The sequence below is a fragment of the Bombus affinis genome, chromosome 3 (genome assembly GCF_024516045.1).
Source record: "Bombus affinis isolate iyBomAffi1 chromosome 3, iyBomAffi1.2, whole genome shotgun sequence".
Taxonomy (NCBI): Eukaryota; Metazoa; Arthropoda; class Insecta; order Hymenoptera; family Apidae; genus Bombus; species Bombus affinis.
In genome coordinates, this window is record NC_066346.1 from 4,677,495 (window position 1) to 4,695,797 (window position 18,303).

Genomic DNA, 18,303 nt, shown 5'->3' on the forward strand with positions numbered 1-18,303 from the left:
CGTAGCGCGTTTCTATAGGTCGTATAGATAAACAAGAAAAAATGGAATTCCATATGCCGATGTGGCTGTAAAAGAATCGGTGAAAGTCGCAGAGGAAGCATTTGCCGAGTTCGAGCGCGTCGCCATCCTCCGGATATACAAGCAACTATCTCGTTCACTTGGAATTGTAGCTAACAGTTCGAAAGCACGATTCCTACGTTTTATCAACGGGTTTGTGTCCCGGCTAAACCGTAGTCCTGATCTACACGGAAATATAAATGTCATGCGACCTGTTGCGTTCAATGCTTGCCCTGTTTGCACACCGTCGGTGTTACACAACCAGGCAAAGTTAGGGGTGCAGTTACCCCACGGAGAACTTTGGCGACATCCTGAAAATCTCACCTCTAACGATCGCTGCCTGAGTCATCGAATATGTTGAAAACGGTACGTAATTCTCTTCTCTATAAAACTTTCGAATAATCGGCATGAATGTTTTTAAGAATTTAAATATTTCTGTTCTTCTAATTAGCTTCCTTTCACGCTTCTCTTCTAATTAGACTTTCAAATGTGAAAGTCATTCGTCACTCCTGGACCAGTTTGCATTTTGTTTTTATAAAATATTGTTATCTTCTTTAAATTGCTAATATTAGTGGAGTAAAAGTTGTCATAAGATAGAGGCAAATATTCATCTATTACAGGTAATCAGGCGTTTTATATACAGATCGTACGAAGATATGCAAGTTGCTGAAATCTGCTTTTAGTTTACGACACGTGTTCCTTATTCCTGCATGTGTTCAGAGAGATGGATGGTAAAAAAGGTAATAACTACTAGACTTTCGTAAAGGCTTCTCGCGTGCATTTTCTCATAAAATCTTGACGTCCCTGAACCATCTCCTTTTTAACCTTCCCTTTGATCTTAAAAAAAGAAAATCGGCGTGCGATAATTTTTCCATTTATAAGCACGACCATTTTGTATCGATAATACAAACTAATTTTCTCGTCTAAAATTCCATATCCCATCGGCAAAACCGAACATGTGGGGATATGTCGTCAGCACGTCCCAACAGATCGTGTGGTATAGCAATTCCAAATCGATTTGTTGCGTTCACTTTCAAAAAAGTTCATGCCGATGCGCGTAGTGATGATGTACCGAGCGACTCATAAGGAGTTTGTCTTTTTAATTATACTTTCATTTTATTATGACGTAGGGCATAGATGAACGTACATCAAATTGATGCACTCCATTGTGGTGTCAGTGGAGACGTTGATCGATTTCGTAGAACCTTGTCGATCAGCATAACGGGCACATACATTAATGCAAGGAGTTCTGAGATTCGAATTGCATCAACTTTGCGGAGAAAGAGTAGAAGTTTTAAAGACGGATATAAAATTCTGTTTGTCTGGTCCTAATTAATCTGAGCGACTGCTAGGTTTCTTTAAAACTCTCATGAACTTCTGCAATCACTTTCGCCTTATAAATCTTTAGCGTAAATAATGGGAAATTATTATGAAATTTTCATCTAGTCGGAGATAAGATTATTTACAGATGCCAGACTCTGAATTTCGTTAAATATTTAACAAGCCGAATTATACGCAGCAGAGCAAAAAGTTAATTTAAATTTGCGGTGCAAAAATATAGAAAGAAGTTTGTATAACGGTACCCAATGGTAAAAGTTGTAAGTCATGCCAATTTCATTTCTGCTTACTGTCGAATACCGCTCCCCACTCCGAAAAATGAATTTTACTTTAACGTTACTTGAAAAGTCGTTACCGTTTCCTGTGGCCAAGTTGTGGCGGAACAAGGAAGTAAGAAAGAGAAGTTGTTAACTTTGTTCTACAGTTGAAATCAATAATTCTCTACATGGTATGCAAGCTGTATGACACTTTGATCTAATATTCACAGAATATTATCGCGTATTTAATTATTAATATTTTAAAAATAAAATAATAAAATGAAATTCTAAATAGGGGAAAAATAAATCAGAACTCATTTCTGTCTTTTTTTCAAGCTAATAAAGAAACCATATTTATACCGTTCCAAAAACCTCAAATATTTATATTGAAATATTCTATAAATAACGTAATATCGTTCTAATTTTTAAATATTAAAATTTGGAAATTCGTATAAAATCATTATATTGTTTTAATTTCAGATATTTAAATTTAAAAATTCGTCGAAAATCGTTATTTTATTTAAGATTTCAAACATTTAAATTGAAATATTTATCGAAAATTGTCATTTCTTATTACATAATTCTCAGTGTTATTAAGTTCCTAACCCTTAATTAGGTTGCTATTTATTATGAAAATTGTTTAAGTGGAGTAATATGTAAACGAAAGTGAGCAATTTCTATCGTCCTCAAGAATACCATTTAACGATCGATATTTCTTCTTCTAGTAAATGATGTTATTTACAATGAATTACTTTATGTGTCACGAATGTTGTATAGGAAGATCCATATTTAGACTTTGCAACAGACATTTTGAAAAAATTTGATTAGATGAACAAGAAAATGTTCAAAAGGAATGTATGGAGGATTTGCTCTTGGTGTCTTCAAATCACGTAATAGGTAGCTTAAGGATTAAAAATGTGAAAGTACTGGACAGCTCCTAGAGGAAGCGTTAGCTTTGTTAAAAACTGTAGATATAAGTAAATATACATACAAATAGCTGTCTTAGTGATATTAATAACGATAACATTTTCCGATAAATATTATTCATTTTCTGTATTTATCTTTATATTCATATATATTATCAGTTTTTTACTTATATAATCCAGTTTTTGTTTTAAATATTTTGAATTTGTACAGTTTATACTTTCAAAAAATGTAAAAAATCTAATTTATATTTAATAATCTATGCAGCTGTAAATTAAAACATAGTTTTTCGTGGTTAGACCACTGTTTCAAAACAAAATGATTAAAAAGCGCTATAACGCTTTGAATTTCAAAAACTTTAATTAAAAGTCCATTAAAGGAAAACAGAAAATGTTGCATCTGACTAGTACTTTAGCGGTATTCTTATAGGATAGACGGAGCACGTGGGAAGGCGCATGTGTAACAGAGGCAGGAGCACGTGGCCGGCTCGAAACGCGGATCGGTTGATTTCGGGTAGTTTCGCGAGTCGACGGCCGGAGGACTAGTGGCAGTCGCGCGCCGGCCGCTGCCTCGATAGGGTGTTTGTGTTTATGTCGTCGCGATGAAAATTCGACCGCCATAGAGGTTATGTTTACGCGTGCCGCGGGAACGAAACCGACCACGCATGCCCTTCTGCGTCCACCTTTTCGAAAATCCTCCACCGATCGTCACGTGTCCATCGGTAAATCCATCGATTTCCCACGACACCGCGTCCCTCGGCCTACGCAGCAGCTTGGCAACACTTGACACACGCAATAAAGCTTCGTGAGTACATTTAACCTGTTCCTTACTACGTTTCAGATCGTTTAAAACTGTGTAACTATTTGAATAAGCAGAAACTTGTGAAAACTAAAAAGCACATAGTGTCAGTGTCGATCTTGAGTGACCGTTAGAAACCGAAATTAAATATGGCGACAGAATCGACCAATTAAATATAACAGTCGAATATATGAATTATTTACGCGGTATTGCTATTCGCGGTTTAAATATCTGGGTCGGAACACCTTCGAACATCCAATAGAATGCCCCGATTCGAGTTCTTAAATAAGACGAAGCCAATAATATCTAACCTGTTTCTCACATTTAAATTCGTTTCGATCTCTATGCTTCTTTTGGTAGTAACCTGCATATATGAGTGTTAGATATTCTTATTTCCAACATCGGAATATTCGTGTAACTTATATTTAACACTTTTCGACCTGAAAATTGAAATTCAGAACTGAATTTTTCTTCGAAACACGTGTGATTCAATATTACATGGTAAGAGGTTAAATTATACACTTTAATAATCATCGAAATGCGAATCCCTCGAAATGTACGAACGAGAAACAGAGCGTAACACACGCAGAATCTCGTAACATATCTGGCCCAATTTCTTGGTAAAACGAACGTGTCCACACTTGATTTGTTCGTCGGTAAATATCGGAGAACCGTGGCTCACATGACGTGAACTATCCTGACATCGTATTTTTTCACGCTGTCTGTATTTGTCCGCGATATTTTTTCCACGTGACTTGCCGCGCGTTCGGCGAAACAAGGTTTATTTTGACGCGTGATAGGTTGGCCGGTTATCCCAGCCAACCCTGTGCCAACTGACATCGGTGGTGGTTGAAGTTCGGAGTGAATACACGTCGGAACAATGGCACAAGCTTTAATGTCGTTCGACCGCTTATACCCGGCGAGAGGGTCGCGACGAAGGGTATGGGCCGAGGTAAATTACGGTAGCAGGACGTATTTTAGACTTGGACCACCAATAACAATTTTACAATTGACTATTCGTCGCGCTTTCCTGCACGGCAGATGCATTGACGCGTAATTCGCGAATAAATTATGCCTGGCGAACCGGTACAAATGACGCCTGCCAAGCAACCCGCACGTAGTTTACTCCATGTAATTTATTTGAAGCAGCCAGCGCTGTTGATTCATTGCTACATTTATTACGTTTGAAATTTTCGCCATTTGTATCAGGTACTCGTAGTTGCTGATTGCTTGGTAATTAGTTACACGTTTCATTGAGATGCTTTTGGAAGGACAATGAAAGAGCTTTTAATTTTTTTAAACGAAGTGATCTAGAAATTTATCAAAAAATAATTTTACATACAAAAGATATCTCATTCACATTGTTTTCACTATTCGTTAGCCTGTTGATCATATTTCTTTCTTTTTTCTTTTTTCTACGTGGATCAAAACGGAAACGTACTCTACCAGCTGCCGATAGTCCGTAGAACTGCCAGTCGAATTAAATTCGATCCACGAATCGCGCTTCCCCGTAATCAGTGCGACGTCAAATTTTTAAACGAAGGTTACAAGAAAACACGAAGGGAACATGGCGGGTTTCTTTATTAACTTTCGCGACGCGGCGAAACGTTGCCAGCCCTTTCCTGTCCCAATTTATTAAACTATATTTTTATTCCAAGTCACGAAATCAAAGTAACGTTGAGACAGAATAATGATAAAACTAGACTCGAAATATTAGCCTCGTAATTTTCCACGAGTTCTAGATTTATGATGGCAGAGGTGCACTCCGCCGAAATAAAAAAAAAAAAAGATAGAGAGAGAGCGAGAGAGGAAAAGGACTGAAGAGAACAACAAGCAGCAAATATAAATTTTGAACGTCGAGCACAGACAGGATTTGATATTCAGTCAGGCGACGTATTTAAATATTTCACCCGCTTATTTCGTACGAGTCGCTGCCTAATTCCGCGAATCTTTCAATGGCACGTGACTAGATAACACGATCGATAAAAAAAGGACAATGCTCGCAATCGATGAAGCTATTGTAAGAGCTGACGTAACCATCTACTGTCGAACCTTTTGTGGAATCGCCCGCATAAGCGAAAATCAGTTCCCGTCGATCGTCATGCGAAATATTGCAAAATTCCTGGCCCTTTGATGCGTGTATATCTTGCTTCACAATTGATTCACGTAACGTTGCATTTTATAATGAGAATTTTTCTTTGTCCATTTCCGATTGAAGATTGGCAAGTTTTTAATTTCAAAAATAAACTATAATTGTATGTCTTGTAATTTCTGTAGATATTTTCAGATTAGTTTCAAGTTTGACCGATATAATCTCAATGGTCGTGTCTTACTACAGTGAAATTACTGAAATTTCTAAATATGTTATAATACACATACAACATGGATATAGATGGTTTTTCTAGTAACTACCTAAATACTTTCGCGAGACAGTGTATATTTTTTCCCCAAAGAAATAACCATGTTTCTATTCGATGAAGAGGAAAGATAGAGAACTGTCGATCCAACATTTCCTCTATCTCCTTATCCCGAGGCTTTCTAGATGATCTCGGCAAGATGCTTCGAGCAATCATAAATCACAAAAGAAAGGGTGGCTGACAAAGGTGTTGAGCAAGGGGATGAGATAGAAGGGTTCAGATAGATAAAAGAAGAAAGAAGAGAAGAGATATTCAAAGCGTGGCGTGGGATGGATCAGTCCTTCTTCTTTTCTTTCCTAAACTTTTCTTATCTTCCATATCGGTTATTTTCTTCCCTTTCTCGATGCGATTAGAACGTTTTTATAGCGGATACGAATTATGGCCGGATGAAGCGACACGACGAAATTGAATCGAAGAAATATAAGATTCGAATCCCTTTTGTTTAACGGTCATATTATTTTCACCTGAAAGCGCAGTTAGCATTCGAAGGAAGGAAAACGTTATTTATCGGTAACGTGCAACTTTCTCGGCTCAACTGTTCTAATTACGGGTTGCCTAATTGCCGCTCGTTTATTTTCCAGCGAAACAATCCGGGATGTTGAAATTGCAAAGGTTCACCACGAAATTTACGCCTTTGCCCTTTCACTGTCTTCGCCTGGTGTTTGCTTAAATTCCCATTTCTATTAAAATATTCTACCAAAATATTCTATAGTCGGCAGTGTAAATAACCTCGGTCGAATCAACTAATGTGCTTACGTTTCTCAGTTAGCACAAATAGACGAGAGATTTAAACACCATGGGGAAGACATAAAAATCACTGTATAACGTGATAATACTTGCCTCTCCGCGACTCGCGATAATTTTTCAAACAACACACGCTTCAATTCGACCACCTCGTATTTTTCTTCAGAGAAAATGTTATTTTCGTTTAACATGTAACCAATATTATTCAGGGGAGAAAAATCGTGGGTGTAGATGTCGAATTCGCGTTGTAAAAACGTAGTTCGAACGCGAAAATGGAGCGAGCCCAAAGATAGTCGCCAACGAGTCTACCAGTCTGAAACTATCTTCGAATACACCAAGTCGCGTTATCGCCGGCCGAAAGTCGTTGCATTGTTTCTTCTAAAGCGACAGTAAGAAGCCACGCAACTTCCTAGAATTCTTTCTAACCCGTGAAACAATCGTTACATTGAATTAAAGTCGAATAAAAAGTCTACCAGCCGGACCAACTATCGATAGACGCGGCCAGACAATGACGCAATTTCGCGGCTTTATTTTCGAGACACCGAATAACGTTTAATGAGGTACTTTCGCATCGATTGAACCGCCGTGTAGCTGGAATCTGGAATTCGCAATTTATACGCCTGAGATTTGGATAATAAAATGATAGAGACAAGATATAATGAAAGGATATCGTTTTTAATGGCGTGCGCCGTTGTACGTTTGATACGGTTTATATCTATTTAGAGTCGGATAATTCTTTGTTCGGGAAGAAATTGTTACTTCTTAATAGGTAACAAGTACTTGGTGGTTGTCGTAGGAGGATTTGTGACTAACACGAGGTCGAGTTTACACGGTGGCCAATGGCCGAGACACAGAGTGAAATAAATTGGACGAAATCCCTAAGACAAATTCTTCGACCCTGCTATCTACGAGTCGTACGGTAGCCAACGGACTAACCATTTATCGAGTTGCCGCGAAAATAGAGAGCGATCGTCCATTTCTTTTTTACGGCTAGATAAGTGACATTGAAATTGGAGAAAAATGTCGATAAACTTATATCGAAATATCGTTTGTCCATTAACATTCGTGGTGATATTGATGCGCTCGGTGTGTATCGCCAACTGTTGCATTTTGCTTTTATCGATTACTCGTTGTTGTCTTATTTTGCCACGTTTCATAGAAAATATCGTTCCGCGTTGATAATGAACTAGGTGCTCTTGCATAATTTAATTAATATTATTAGCAAGGCTTTAATAACCACAAATTAGAAATCGTAAATTATTTTTACTGACTTTTCTCGTATAATAGCGGTATCTTTGATGATACAGTAAACGAAGTTTGTTCGTGTTCAGTAATATTCCTGGATTAATAAAAATAATGAAACAAATCGGTGCAAAAACATTTCTAACAACAATTTTCGGAGGAAATTTAAATTTCAAACAACGACAAAAATGCTAAAAGAATAAAATCAATCTACGGATAATACAAAAAACGAGCAAATAGAAACGATTGAAAAAAGAGCTACTGATTATTATCGAACCAGTTCAAATATCGCGTTAACCAATTCTCATGCGTTTCATTTGTGTCAGGCGTGGCGTGGCGCCCCGCTGCAAATGATTTCGAAAATGCTGAAATTCGGTGAATAAATTTCAATTTTACAAGGCTGGCGTTACGCTCGAGGCCAGGAATACACGTAAGCGCGAATGAGAATGTTTGCAACAATAAATTCCGACCTGGAGGGTGCTGCGGGTGTCGTGTGCAAAATGTAAATTCTGCGACAATGCTCGTAGAATCGCCGCGCGGCTTCTCTTTCTACGATCAATGAGAAACATTGCGTCTGGTTTGAGGCACGCAATACAGGTCACTGTAGCATATTCAGAGCAAAGTGAAAATATTCCGGTATTTCATGTCGGGGTAGTGTGTTCTTTCATTCTGCATTTACGTAAATATAGCTGTAGCGTTGAAAGAAATTTGGCACGTTTTCAGTCGCTGTGGTACCAATGTGAACTTTCTAATGTATAACTTGTAATACGAAGTTTTCAATTGGCCAAGAAATATCAGCTCCCGGGTGAGAAAGTAAAAAATTTTGAATCGCTATCTTAACCCTGAGTTTAACGATCCTGTTGGGTCAATGAAACGCGTACATATTTTACTGAATGAATTCGTACTTTGAGCTAAGTACTTTAAACGTCTTTATTAAATATAGTTGAAACTGCTTGGAGGAATAAATGTGAATGAGCTATTTATATGGAGGAGATGAAAAACGTATTTTAAAGCGTTAATTGCACAGGATTAAAAACTGAATGAAAACGGTTCTTATTATGTCGACAAAGATTTTCCTGGTCCATGTAATTTGCTACAATCTATTCGGAATATCGAATAAATGATTGAGCTCGAATAATTCGACAATCAGTAATTCTGTTCCAGCGTGCTCGCACATCTGCTCACATTAATTTACGGTAATTACCAAGCCGACTTGTAATAAAGCATAAAGCGATATGACTGCCATATTGAGCCGATGCTTATTCCGCCAATTTTGCGTCGTAGTGATTATTTATGGTCGCAGAATTGGCTATTATCCTTGTTTCATAAACGCGTAAATAATTTAACGAAAGATCTGGAATCTTAAATCTTGGAGATATTCCATAGAGAGTTGCTAACATTGTACTTTACCCAGAAGAGCTTAAATGTGCACGAAAAATATCACTTTTCTTGTAATATTGTTGTATGTCAAATTACTTTGAAATATTTTCAATTTAGTAAAAAAAGGCGTATTTGTTTGAAACGAATATTGTTTCGTGGAAAAAATTAAAGGAAAATTAGCTGCACTAACGAGAGACTAAAGAGGGAAATATAGAGAGGGAATTATGAAAAGCCGAGAACTTCATTTTTTTTCTAAAATACGCGAAATATTATTAAAATATCCTTAATTAAATATCCATGGAATGGTTCTAAAAATGAATTTCCTAACTTACGTGTAAATTCCTCTAAAAAAATCCCTCGATAAAAAGATATATTTAAACTCCAAGAAAGAATAAATTAATGAATTTAAAGAGCAACAGGGTATGGAGCAAGGAAAGATTTAGTACGGACTATTCGCTGAAAGCGAGTTTAAGGGAACTCGTATTATTATCACGCGAAGTTTATACATTAGCGTCATTGCTGGGTGTACGGTGCACGCAGTACGAAGCGTTTTCTCCGGCGATTGTCGCGTTGTGGTCGCAGCAGCGAAATGCACCAGAGAACCTGCAAGCTCATCCGAGCTTTGTTAACTTGCTTTCAGGTAAATGCACAGGAGCGTCGTGTGTGCTAGCTCTCGGACGTGATTGGTGAGGTGGTGTGCGTGTAAAGGGCCAACAAGAGAGGCCGCAACGGTGAGCATTCGAGATGAGCTATGAATTTGGGCTGCCTGGTAGCCACCGTCTTCGTGCTTCAGCTGCTGTTCAATGTCACAGCGCTACCCTCAGTCGTCAAGATTGGTGAGTCAATTTGATTCATGATTTTTTATTCGTTTGAATTAACAATTTCGACAAGAGAGTCGCGAACATTGAATTAGTGCTAATACCATCGTTGTTTCAAAAGTCAGAGGAAATAAATTTTATTCATAATTCTGTTCGGTTCTTTGTATTATTTTTAATTCAGTTGCGTTCTTCTATTTTCTATCTTTTTGGAAAATTTCTGAAGTTTGAGGTAAATATGAACGTACCGTCATTTATGATTTCAATTTTACGTCAATACTTTCTCTTAACACGTTCATTGCGTATGACACGTATTTTCATGTACGGTACCAACTTGAATGTGGAATTAAGAATATGAATTAGAAGTTGGGAGAATATAATATTTCATGATTATTTATTTTATATAGCTACTAAATTTATAATGGAAATTCCTTGTTAGAATTCGGCACTAATTCGGTAGTAATTAAGAATCGAATCCACGTTGCTTACTATTGCTTTAAATGTAGAATTTTTTAAAAGATGTTTAGCGTTAGTAAAAGCCTCAGAAACAGGTTCTTTGCTTATAAAACTCTCTATGATATAAAATTAGCTAACGAAACGTGGTCAAGCAAAAAGCTATGTTATGCAACAAAGCAATCAAGGAACATGTCGACAGGGACAAAATAAGTAAGAACACCGTCTGTAATCCCCAGAAAAGTACAGGGCAACAAAGTGGAGTGGAAAGGTCTTACATTTTAAGCGAAGAATTAGCGAAAGGTTGTGACGGTCTCGTTTCTTCGAGTGACGTCCTTTTGCCCGCAAACTTTACTGACTTTCTTTCCCCTCCTGACAACTAACTCTGTTCGCGAAAAATTACCCGTGTTCATGCACGCTTCGTTTCCTTCATAATTTACGTCTTGCTTAAATATTCAGAATTTCGTCGAAGTTCGTTATCGAACGCATTTTCAAACGATCGAAGTTCGATGGACGGAGGAAAGGACCGAGCTCGTTAACGCAAAACGAGAAGGCGAGAAATAAAATGCGACTTGCCGAGTCGTTAGTATTCCAGCGATCTTAAAGTTGAGGATGTAACTCGATAAATTGAACTTCTTAATGCAATCCGACGAAGTTGCAACCAGGACAGCTCCTTCGTTCCACTTAGTAATATGTACGTGACCACGTTGTTCGAGCGAAATGTAGCTCGGATAGTTTCCCAGTTACTATATTTCTACCGTATACAATGGTTCACGAAAGTATTCTTTTATGAATTGGATATTTGTTATACAAAACATCTTGAAATTTCATTAGCACTGTAATGGGATACGTCTATCGCGATTATGTTGGTCAAATTTGAATCAAATTTGCTGCATATTGCAGCTGCTGCTGTATAATGCTATAGCTGATGCGCTACTGTGGTTCAAATAAAAGTGTCTATGTATATCCGAGTAAGAGCTTTTAGATAGAAACGCCAACTTGGTCGAAGTTTACAGAGTATTACAGACCATACATTCTAGATTAGGGGCATTGGAATTCGTAAAAATGGACGTCGTATTCTTAAAATTGAACGCTTCGTAAATTCGATCTATATTTCATCTATATAGCCATGATAAACTCCAGCACAATCCATTTTCGTGTAGCTAGGTATTTTTAGATGTCAACAAGCGTATATTTCTTCGGCTTATATCGTGGTAATTCGGCACAAAATTCTACGTTCCTGGCTCGTTCTCCGGAAATTCGGGTGTCGTTTTCAAGAAATATCAAACATTCTGATTCCGTATGATACCGATGAAACATTTGGATTTCAGTAGATATCATCGATCTGGAAGTCACACGCCATGAAATGTTCGATATTTGTCTTACAGTATGATGCACCGTGTCTCGTGTCATCTATCGTGCGTCTCGCTAAATCTTGTTTCGCCTCGCGTTTCCAGTGAAATTGAATTTCCACTGCTGGATGCCCCTGGAGGCATCCAAGTTTGGTATGCAGGGGTCCTTTAGGCATCAGAAACGATCCTATACCGGGACGCACTTAGGTATCGCAAAGAAAAGGGTTAAAGTCAATTAATTAGACACGATCGATACTTTTCATTGAATGGGAGCTTTCAGCGGAGCTCATTGAAGCTCGATGAATCTTAATAAAGTTTCGTCGATTATTTTGGCTAGATCACGCAATTGTATCGATATTTAGAAATTTTATTTCTTTTTTAAATCACTCGTGAATTTTTATTGAGGTGATTCGTTTTTACGAACGATTGTATCAATTCTATGTTAGCTTGTAGCCTTGCCAAATTGGTCGCGCAATCTTCCTCGAGCAATTTTGTTCGATCAAGTACATCGAACAACAACAAGCACGCTCAAAACACATAGTGTTTAAAAGGATCAACATTTGCCGCAACAACGTCGAAATTCATAGGTCAACGAGAGGCTCAGTTAATGGACCGTCATAAATCATTTAATAATGAACATTATTCCGCGGTCTGTACCAGTGATGTCTACCTCATTCCGCTTTAATTAACCATCTCGTGCGATATTAACATCCGTCTCTCTTTTTTCGTAAAAAAAAGTAGCCGTTAGCATTCAAGGAATATTACATATTTCCTTTGCATTTGAATATCCAATTAATCCTTCTCGGAAATTTTCCTGGAGGGGAATTTTTTTCCGTACTCCAAGAAAATTAATGACATTTCATCTCGTCGGATGTCGTTGACTCATTGACGATTTTTCGCGAAATGATTTATAACGAAACGATTTATGACGAAAAAGCTGCTAACTACCAAAAATGGGCCTCAGGTTTAAACATTTTCTGGCGACGTTAGATAGGAAGAACAGCTACGGTATAGTAACTTCCAACTACTTCGAAATGACATTACCGGGCTCAGAGAAGTTTTAGCGTAGCAGCAACGTACCTGGCAATATAGCGACGCGTAAGACCAGACGATTCCCTTTTCTTAGTCTCCCCGAGTCTCTGTCTTCTGGACGAAACTCACTGCAAATGAATAGTGAACAAGCAGTCTCTTTCTTTGTTCTTCCGTACCCTCGAAAAGATTTCGCCTTTAGAGGCTAAAAACTCATGGAGGATTTGCTGAAAGAATAAAAAGATGCGGATGGTTAAACATTCTACTTCCTTGTGTTTCCTCCCCTGGTCTGTTTACTTATTATTACAAACGATGCGGTATCCTTTTTCGATGGGGAGCTGACTCTTCCAGGAAGGTGGCTTTTTATCTTGCCGTGGTAATGTAATAGCCAGAGAGAAGAATTAAATAGAACGCCTTTCATCCCATTGACTTATGTATATTAAACGAGTTGCTCCGCCTTGTTTATCTTTAGAGTCAAGCCCTGCTTTTCTACAGACGGGGGTATCCCTCAAAAGCATCGCTCGATAATTAAATACAATGCAAAACCGGTATACAAGGCCCACTGCCCGTTCATATTTCCTCGTTCCGTTTCCACTTTTTCAGACTCGCGTTCGTTCTCATTTGCTACATAAAAATTTCGCTTCGTCTTTGTCCTCGTTAAACGAGCTACGATGTTTCCCTCTTTACGGTTTCCTTTCTTGAAACGTGCTACGAGCGTGAAGAATCGCAGAACAAGGCTGTTGGTTCGTACAGGAAAGAATACCACGGTAGTCACGACAAAAGAAAGAAAAACAAGCGTTCGACGTCAAGCCGTTTTTTCACATCTGCGAGATTCTACTTTGCACATTCAACGAGATCGAGGTGAAGACATTTCGAAAGATCACATTTGTCACTCGCCGAGAGAATCACCCTGGATATCCGCCGTCTTTCCTCTCAAGATCTTCCTTGTGCTGTTTTCATCCTGCCTTGTGACGAGTGACGAGCGAAGAGGGTGAATAAATGGACTAAGTTCGGCAACAAAGGGGAGACGTGGTTAACTCCCACTTGTTCGGCTACTCGTTCCCAAATCTTCCACGTTCTACGACTTTTATTGTCCCTGCTTTTGTGTACTTTTCCACAGTGTGGCCTGGGTCGTCGAGAAAAGATTGATAGAGACAACACCTGCGCCATACACGATCCAACGAATTCTTATTTCGAAATCTTATCATGTTCGCTACAACTGTTTCCTCTCATTTAACTTGTTCACGCATCGCAAAATTTCGTACCATTTATTATAGTTTCAACCTTTCTTGCTCTTAAAATGCTACGAACCACGGACGATTATTCGACATCAAAATTTCCAGAGCACAAACCAAACGTATTCCCTATCCCGCAAGAACTATTAAACAAAAAAGCGGTGGCCGATTTCGAGAACGAACGCCATAGTCTCGTATATATTCGCGAGGTGAAACAATCGTCTCTGTTTCTCGACTTTCTTTCCGCATTTGAGAGCGTAGTATGGGTTGGCCGCAATATTAGAGGGCGCAAGAAAGTGACAGGAATTGCAAAGAGGACAACGTTGGAACGGTATGTAAATGCCGGAACAGCAGCTTCTCCATTTTCCCGTCGACTTCCTGCCTCGCGTTGAGATCCTCTTGATGGGCTTTCGTTGTCCCCTTGTGTCCCTAACAACGTAGATCCCAGGATAATATAATGGGGTGGCAGGATGGAAAAGAAAGAAAGCACGCAAGGAGTGGAGTAAAGAGAAAGACGGGCTTTGGGAATCAAGACTGGGTGGAACCGGAAGAGGAAGGCAACACGGAGGGTAGTTACGACTACGTGGCGCCCGAAACATCAGCGCACCACAATCTCTACCAGGATTTCCACGGGATAATTTATGGACGATTGATATATTATTTCTCGGTCCTCGGCAGCATTATCGACTGCTTCTGTAGTTAGGATCGATAGACTAGATTCTATCTAGTGCACAAGAATTCAACCGCATACCCTTTCCTAAGGATTTAAAGCTGTGCTTGATGAAATATTGAAATATAAATGTAAAGCGTTATATGGACGTCGATGAGGTGTAATCTTTTATAAATATCAAATAGTACTCTCGAAACATCAATATTCCATGTCTCGCACTACTGGTTTTCGTAGTACTAACTCAGCTTGTAATATCGAATCGCGCTTCCACGGTTTCAATTTGACAAACGCGAATGAATCTTAGTTTCAATTCTTACCGCTATTTCTGAAACGATAACGCTCTCAACCGATTAAATGTTTCTTTTTCTTACATTAAATCTTTGTATAATATTATAAAATTTGGCGCTACATAAAATCTTTCCTCCTGCGGCTCGATCTTCGTAAATAGATCTTCGACTGGAACTCAGATGAGTGGTCACGAACTTTCCAGACTCTCATAAGTGTATCCTTTCAATCTCCCTTTTCACTCACAGTTACCTTTTTCCCTGTTCGATATTATCTTCATCCGGTAGACTAATGGTCTGTATTTATTTGCGGTTCTCTTTTTCGAGAACCCTCGTGAACTTGGCGAAGCGACTCTCGCTACACGGGGGTACGATCGATTAATTTCAGCTATTAACTTCTCAGGGAAACTGACTGGAACTGAAATCTACTCGTCGAGAATTTCCAAGGCGCTTCTTAAGGAAATTATCTTTGTTTTTCCTCTGTTATTTCACGTTGAATATTATCTCTATTCCAGAGAACAATAAACGATGTTTACCTCCTCCCTTCTGCACATCCATAAATAACGTCAAATGACCGGTCGGCACGATTATTCTCTCGACTGGTCGATACTAGCCTCGCAAGCTTCTCCACACGGACCACGAGGCGAGCTTTCTCGCGGGGGATCAGGCAACCCGAACTTGGCCCGATGGGTTTGCAAACATCACGGTGTCCCGTGTAAATATTTGCTGGAACTCTCGGACGATCAACGTTCGTAAATTATCCGCTGGAAAGGTGATCTCTTTTTGATCGGACGTCCTGTGTGATATTCAAACTACACTGACTTATGTTTTGACAATGTTTATCCACTATACATTTTGACAGATTACCACCTATAATTTATTTGCAATTTGATAATTCTACGTATAATCTTTTTCTTCTTATGACTTACGATTACAAGATTTAACAAAAATTTCACGAACGAAAGTTTATTAATATTAAGTGAAGAATCTAATGTAAAAAAAGTAAATATCTCTTGATAAAAAGTTTGTCACTTTACATTTTCTAAAAGGCATCGCATATTTTCTTTTCGCATTCCTAAACTGCGTGAAGCAATCGATTAAGAGGCACATTATCACCGAGTTTATAAACATGAAAAGAAAAATACGCGTGATAACTCTTAAAAACAAGCGTAAATATTTTGCTCGTCAATGTAAGGTTTAAATCGATGCGTCCAATTAAAATTAGTTCTGGATGGGAACGCGGATTAAATGGCCAAATGTCCTTGAACAATCGTGTCGAAGAAGCTATCAGTTGTTAAGCGGCGTTTTCACGGGAGAATGAACCGTTCAACTTTCACGCAAGTCTTTTCCGTGAAAGTGAGAAAGCGTCACGACGTTGGTCGATTGCGTCTCGTCGTTCATAGACGCTCGTCGTCTCGGTCGAAATAGAATAGGGATAGGGATGGACGACGCGTAGTAGACGGTTTGGGAGGCTGGCAGACGACAGGAAAGAGATCGGAACGCTTGGGAAGTAGAAAACGACGAGATAAACCGAGCGGAAGAACGATTTTGCATGTAAGTGGGTTACCGTCTCGCCTTGGTTGAGCTTGCGGAAAAATTTTGAAATTGTTCGTGTCGCCCATAAAAGAGACAAGCCTCGCCGGATATTCCAGACGTGGTCGAACTCGAGCGGAGACGAAGATTTTTTGCATTTGAGCGAACAGAATGTGTAAATCTTCGAGCAAAGATATGTATTCATAGATGGTCTGTACACGATGCTTATACGGAATTTCTAGGGAAGTTATTTTGGTGAAGTTTCGAGTATGAGACACCTATACATATTTTGAATATTTGAAGCTTTATGTCGCCTCTTGTAATGGGATGATCAGCTCCGCTTTTTATAAAGTTCTTACTTCCACAATGTGTTTGGAAGTAAAGTTGAATAAAAGCTGACAGTTCTCGTCTAAAGGGTCGAACGAATTAACCTCTCCGAGGTGAGGGACTGACTTTTTTCCCTAGCTAGTATCGAGTTACACGAGTTGACTTTGAAATTGGAGCAGGGAATCCAGAAGAAATCATCGACCTGCTGTCATCTACAAGTCGTCGATAGAGATGATGGATTATTGCCATTAGTTTAGCAAGTCGTGATAGAGATGGAGATTGCGACGAGTTGACGGGTTATGGCTTCTTCGTCCCCTTCTTGACACGTCATTCCTTTCCCTTCATGTCTGTTAATAGAACTCTTATAAAGGATAGGCGAAGATAAGTTATCGACTATTTGTAATATAATATTACTGGCAGATTCTTCAATGAAAGACAAATTTTCATTTATGCTTCGCCTTCTAATATAATCTTCTATTTTGCTCCATTGATATTTTTTTAATGATATACGAGTGAAGCGTTTTTCATCAGCTTCTACATTTCATTTTTATAGTACATGTTAAATTCTTGTAGCCATAAGAAATGGTGCAACATGTAATATACTTGGATTCAATTAAAAACTTCTTTAACACATCCTTAAATTTTCGTATCAACATTTTGATTAATTTGAAACATACAATTTAACGAAAATTATTATTCCTAGTAAAAATGCACCGCCAGAAAAGTAATAACTTACATCGTCGTTGGAAACTTGGTAAGGTTGAACTGAAAGAGGAAATTCACTCTATCGTCACGTCCAACCAGCTAAGCACACGCTGTTACCCCAAACGTATCGTATAAGACACTCGTAACGGTAACCGGAAGCTTCGGTTTCCGCGTAACACGAGTGGAATTCTAAGCAACACGGATGCTCGCCTCGTGTCCACAAAATTAACAGAACCGCAACGACTTAACTGGATTACTTGTTGGAGAAATGTGCAGCCAGCCAAAGATGAAAACCCAGAACGCCGAGGGAAATGATTCGGTGGCAGGAACATCGATCTCACGCGACATGTCGTTCTTCGCCAGCGCTACATGCATTTCTGTATTCAGGAAACATACGGCTGGCGACACCGTAACATTGCTTATGCGTATCTTTGAAACCGCAACAAGTCAACCATTTATCTCTTCTTTCAAATCCTTTTTGGATTTTCCCACTAAACTTTATCCAATCGACTTTGTCCAATTAATAAAAGGCGACGTGTAATCCTCCTTTCTCACTCGAAAGATCTGTTCCTACAAAATGGAACACAATAACGATCAACCCTTCGTCTTTGTCATAGTTTCAGACATCCTTAAACCTTTAACTATATACCTTATGAGTGGAAGGAAATTCCTTGTTTCTTGGTCGCGAATTGTTCACGTGATTCTCGTGGAAATCCAAGAGTCTAGATAAACGTACCGCGTTT

The 18,303-nt window shown here is 38.7% G+C and overlaps 1 protein-coding gene across 7 annotated transcripts in view; it reads left to right on the plus strand.

Moving 5' to 3' along the window:
* Positions 1 to 3,113: 3,113 nt before the first annotated feature.
* LOC126913996 (glutamate receptor ionotropic, kainate 2-like) overlaps positions 3,114 to 18,303 on the plus strand; it is a 113,678-nt gene continuing 98,488 nt past the window's right edge. For all 7 annotated transcript variants that reach the window (XM_050717351.1, XM_050717353.1, XM_050717352.1 and 4 more), the window contains exons 1-2: positions 3,114 to 3,380; positions 9,798 to 9,993. In XM_050717351.1, coding sequence (XP_050573308.1) covers positions 9,909 to 9,993 — 85 coding nt within the window. In that variant the 5' untranslated portion in view covers positions 3,114 to 3,380; positions 9,798 to 9,908. The remainder of the gene's footprint in view (positions 3,381 to 9,797; positions 9,994 to 18,303) is intronic.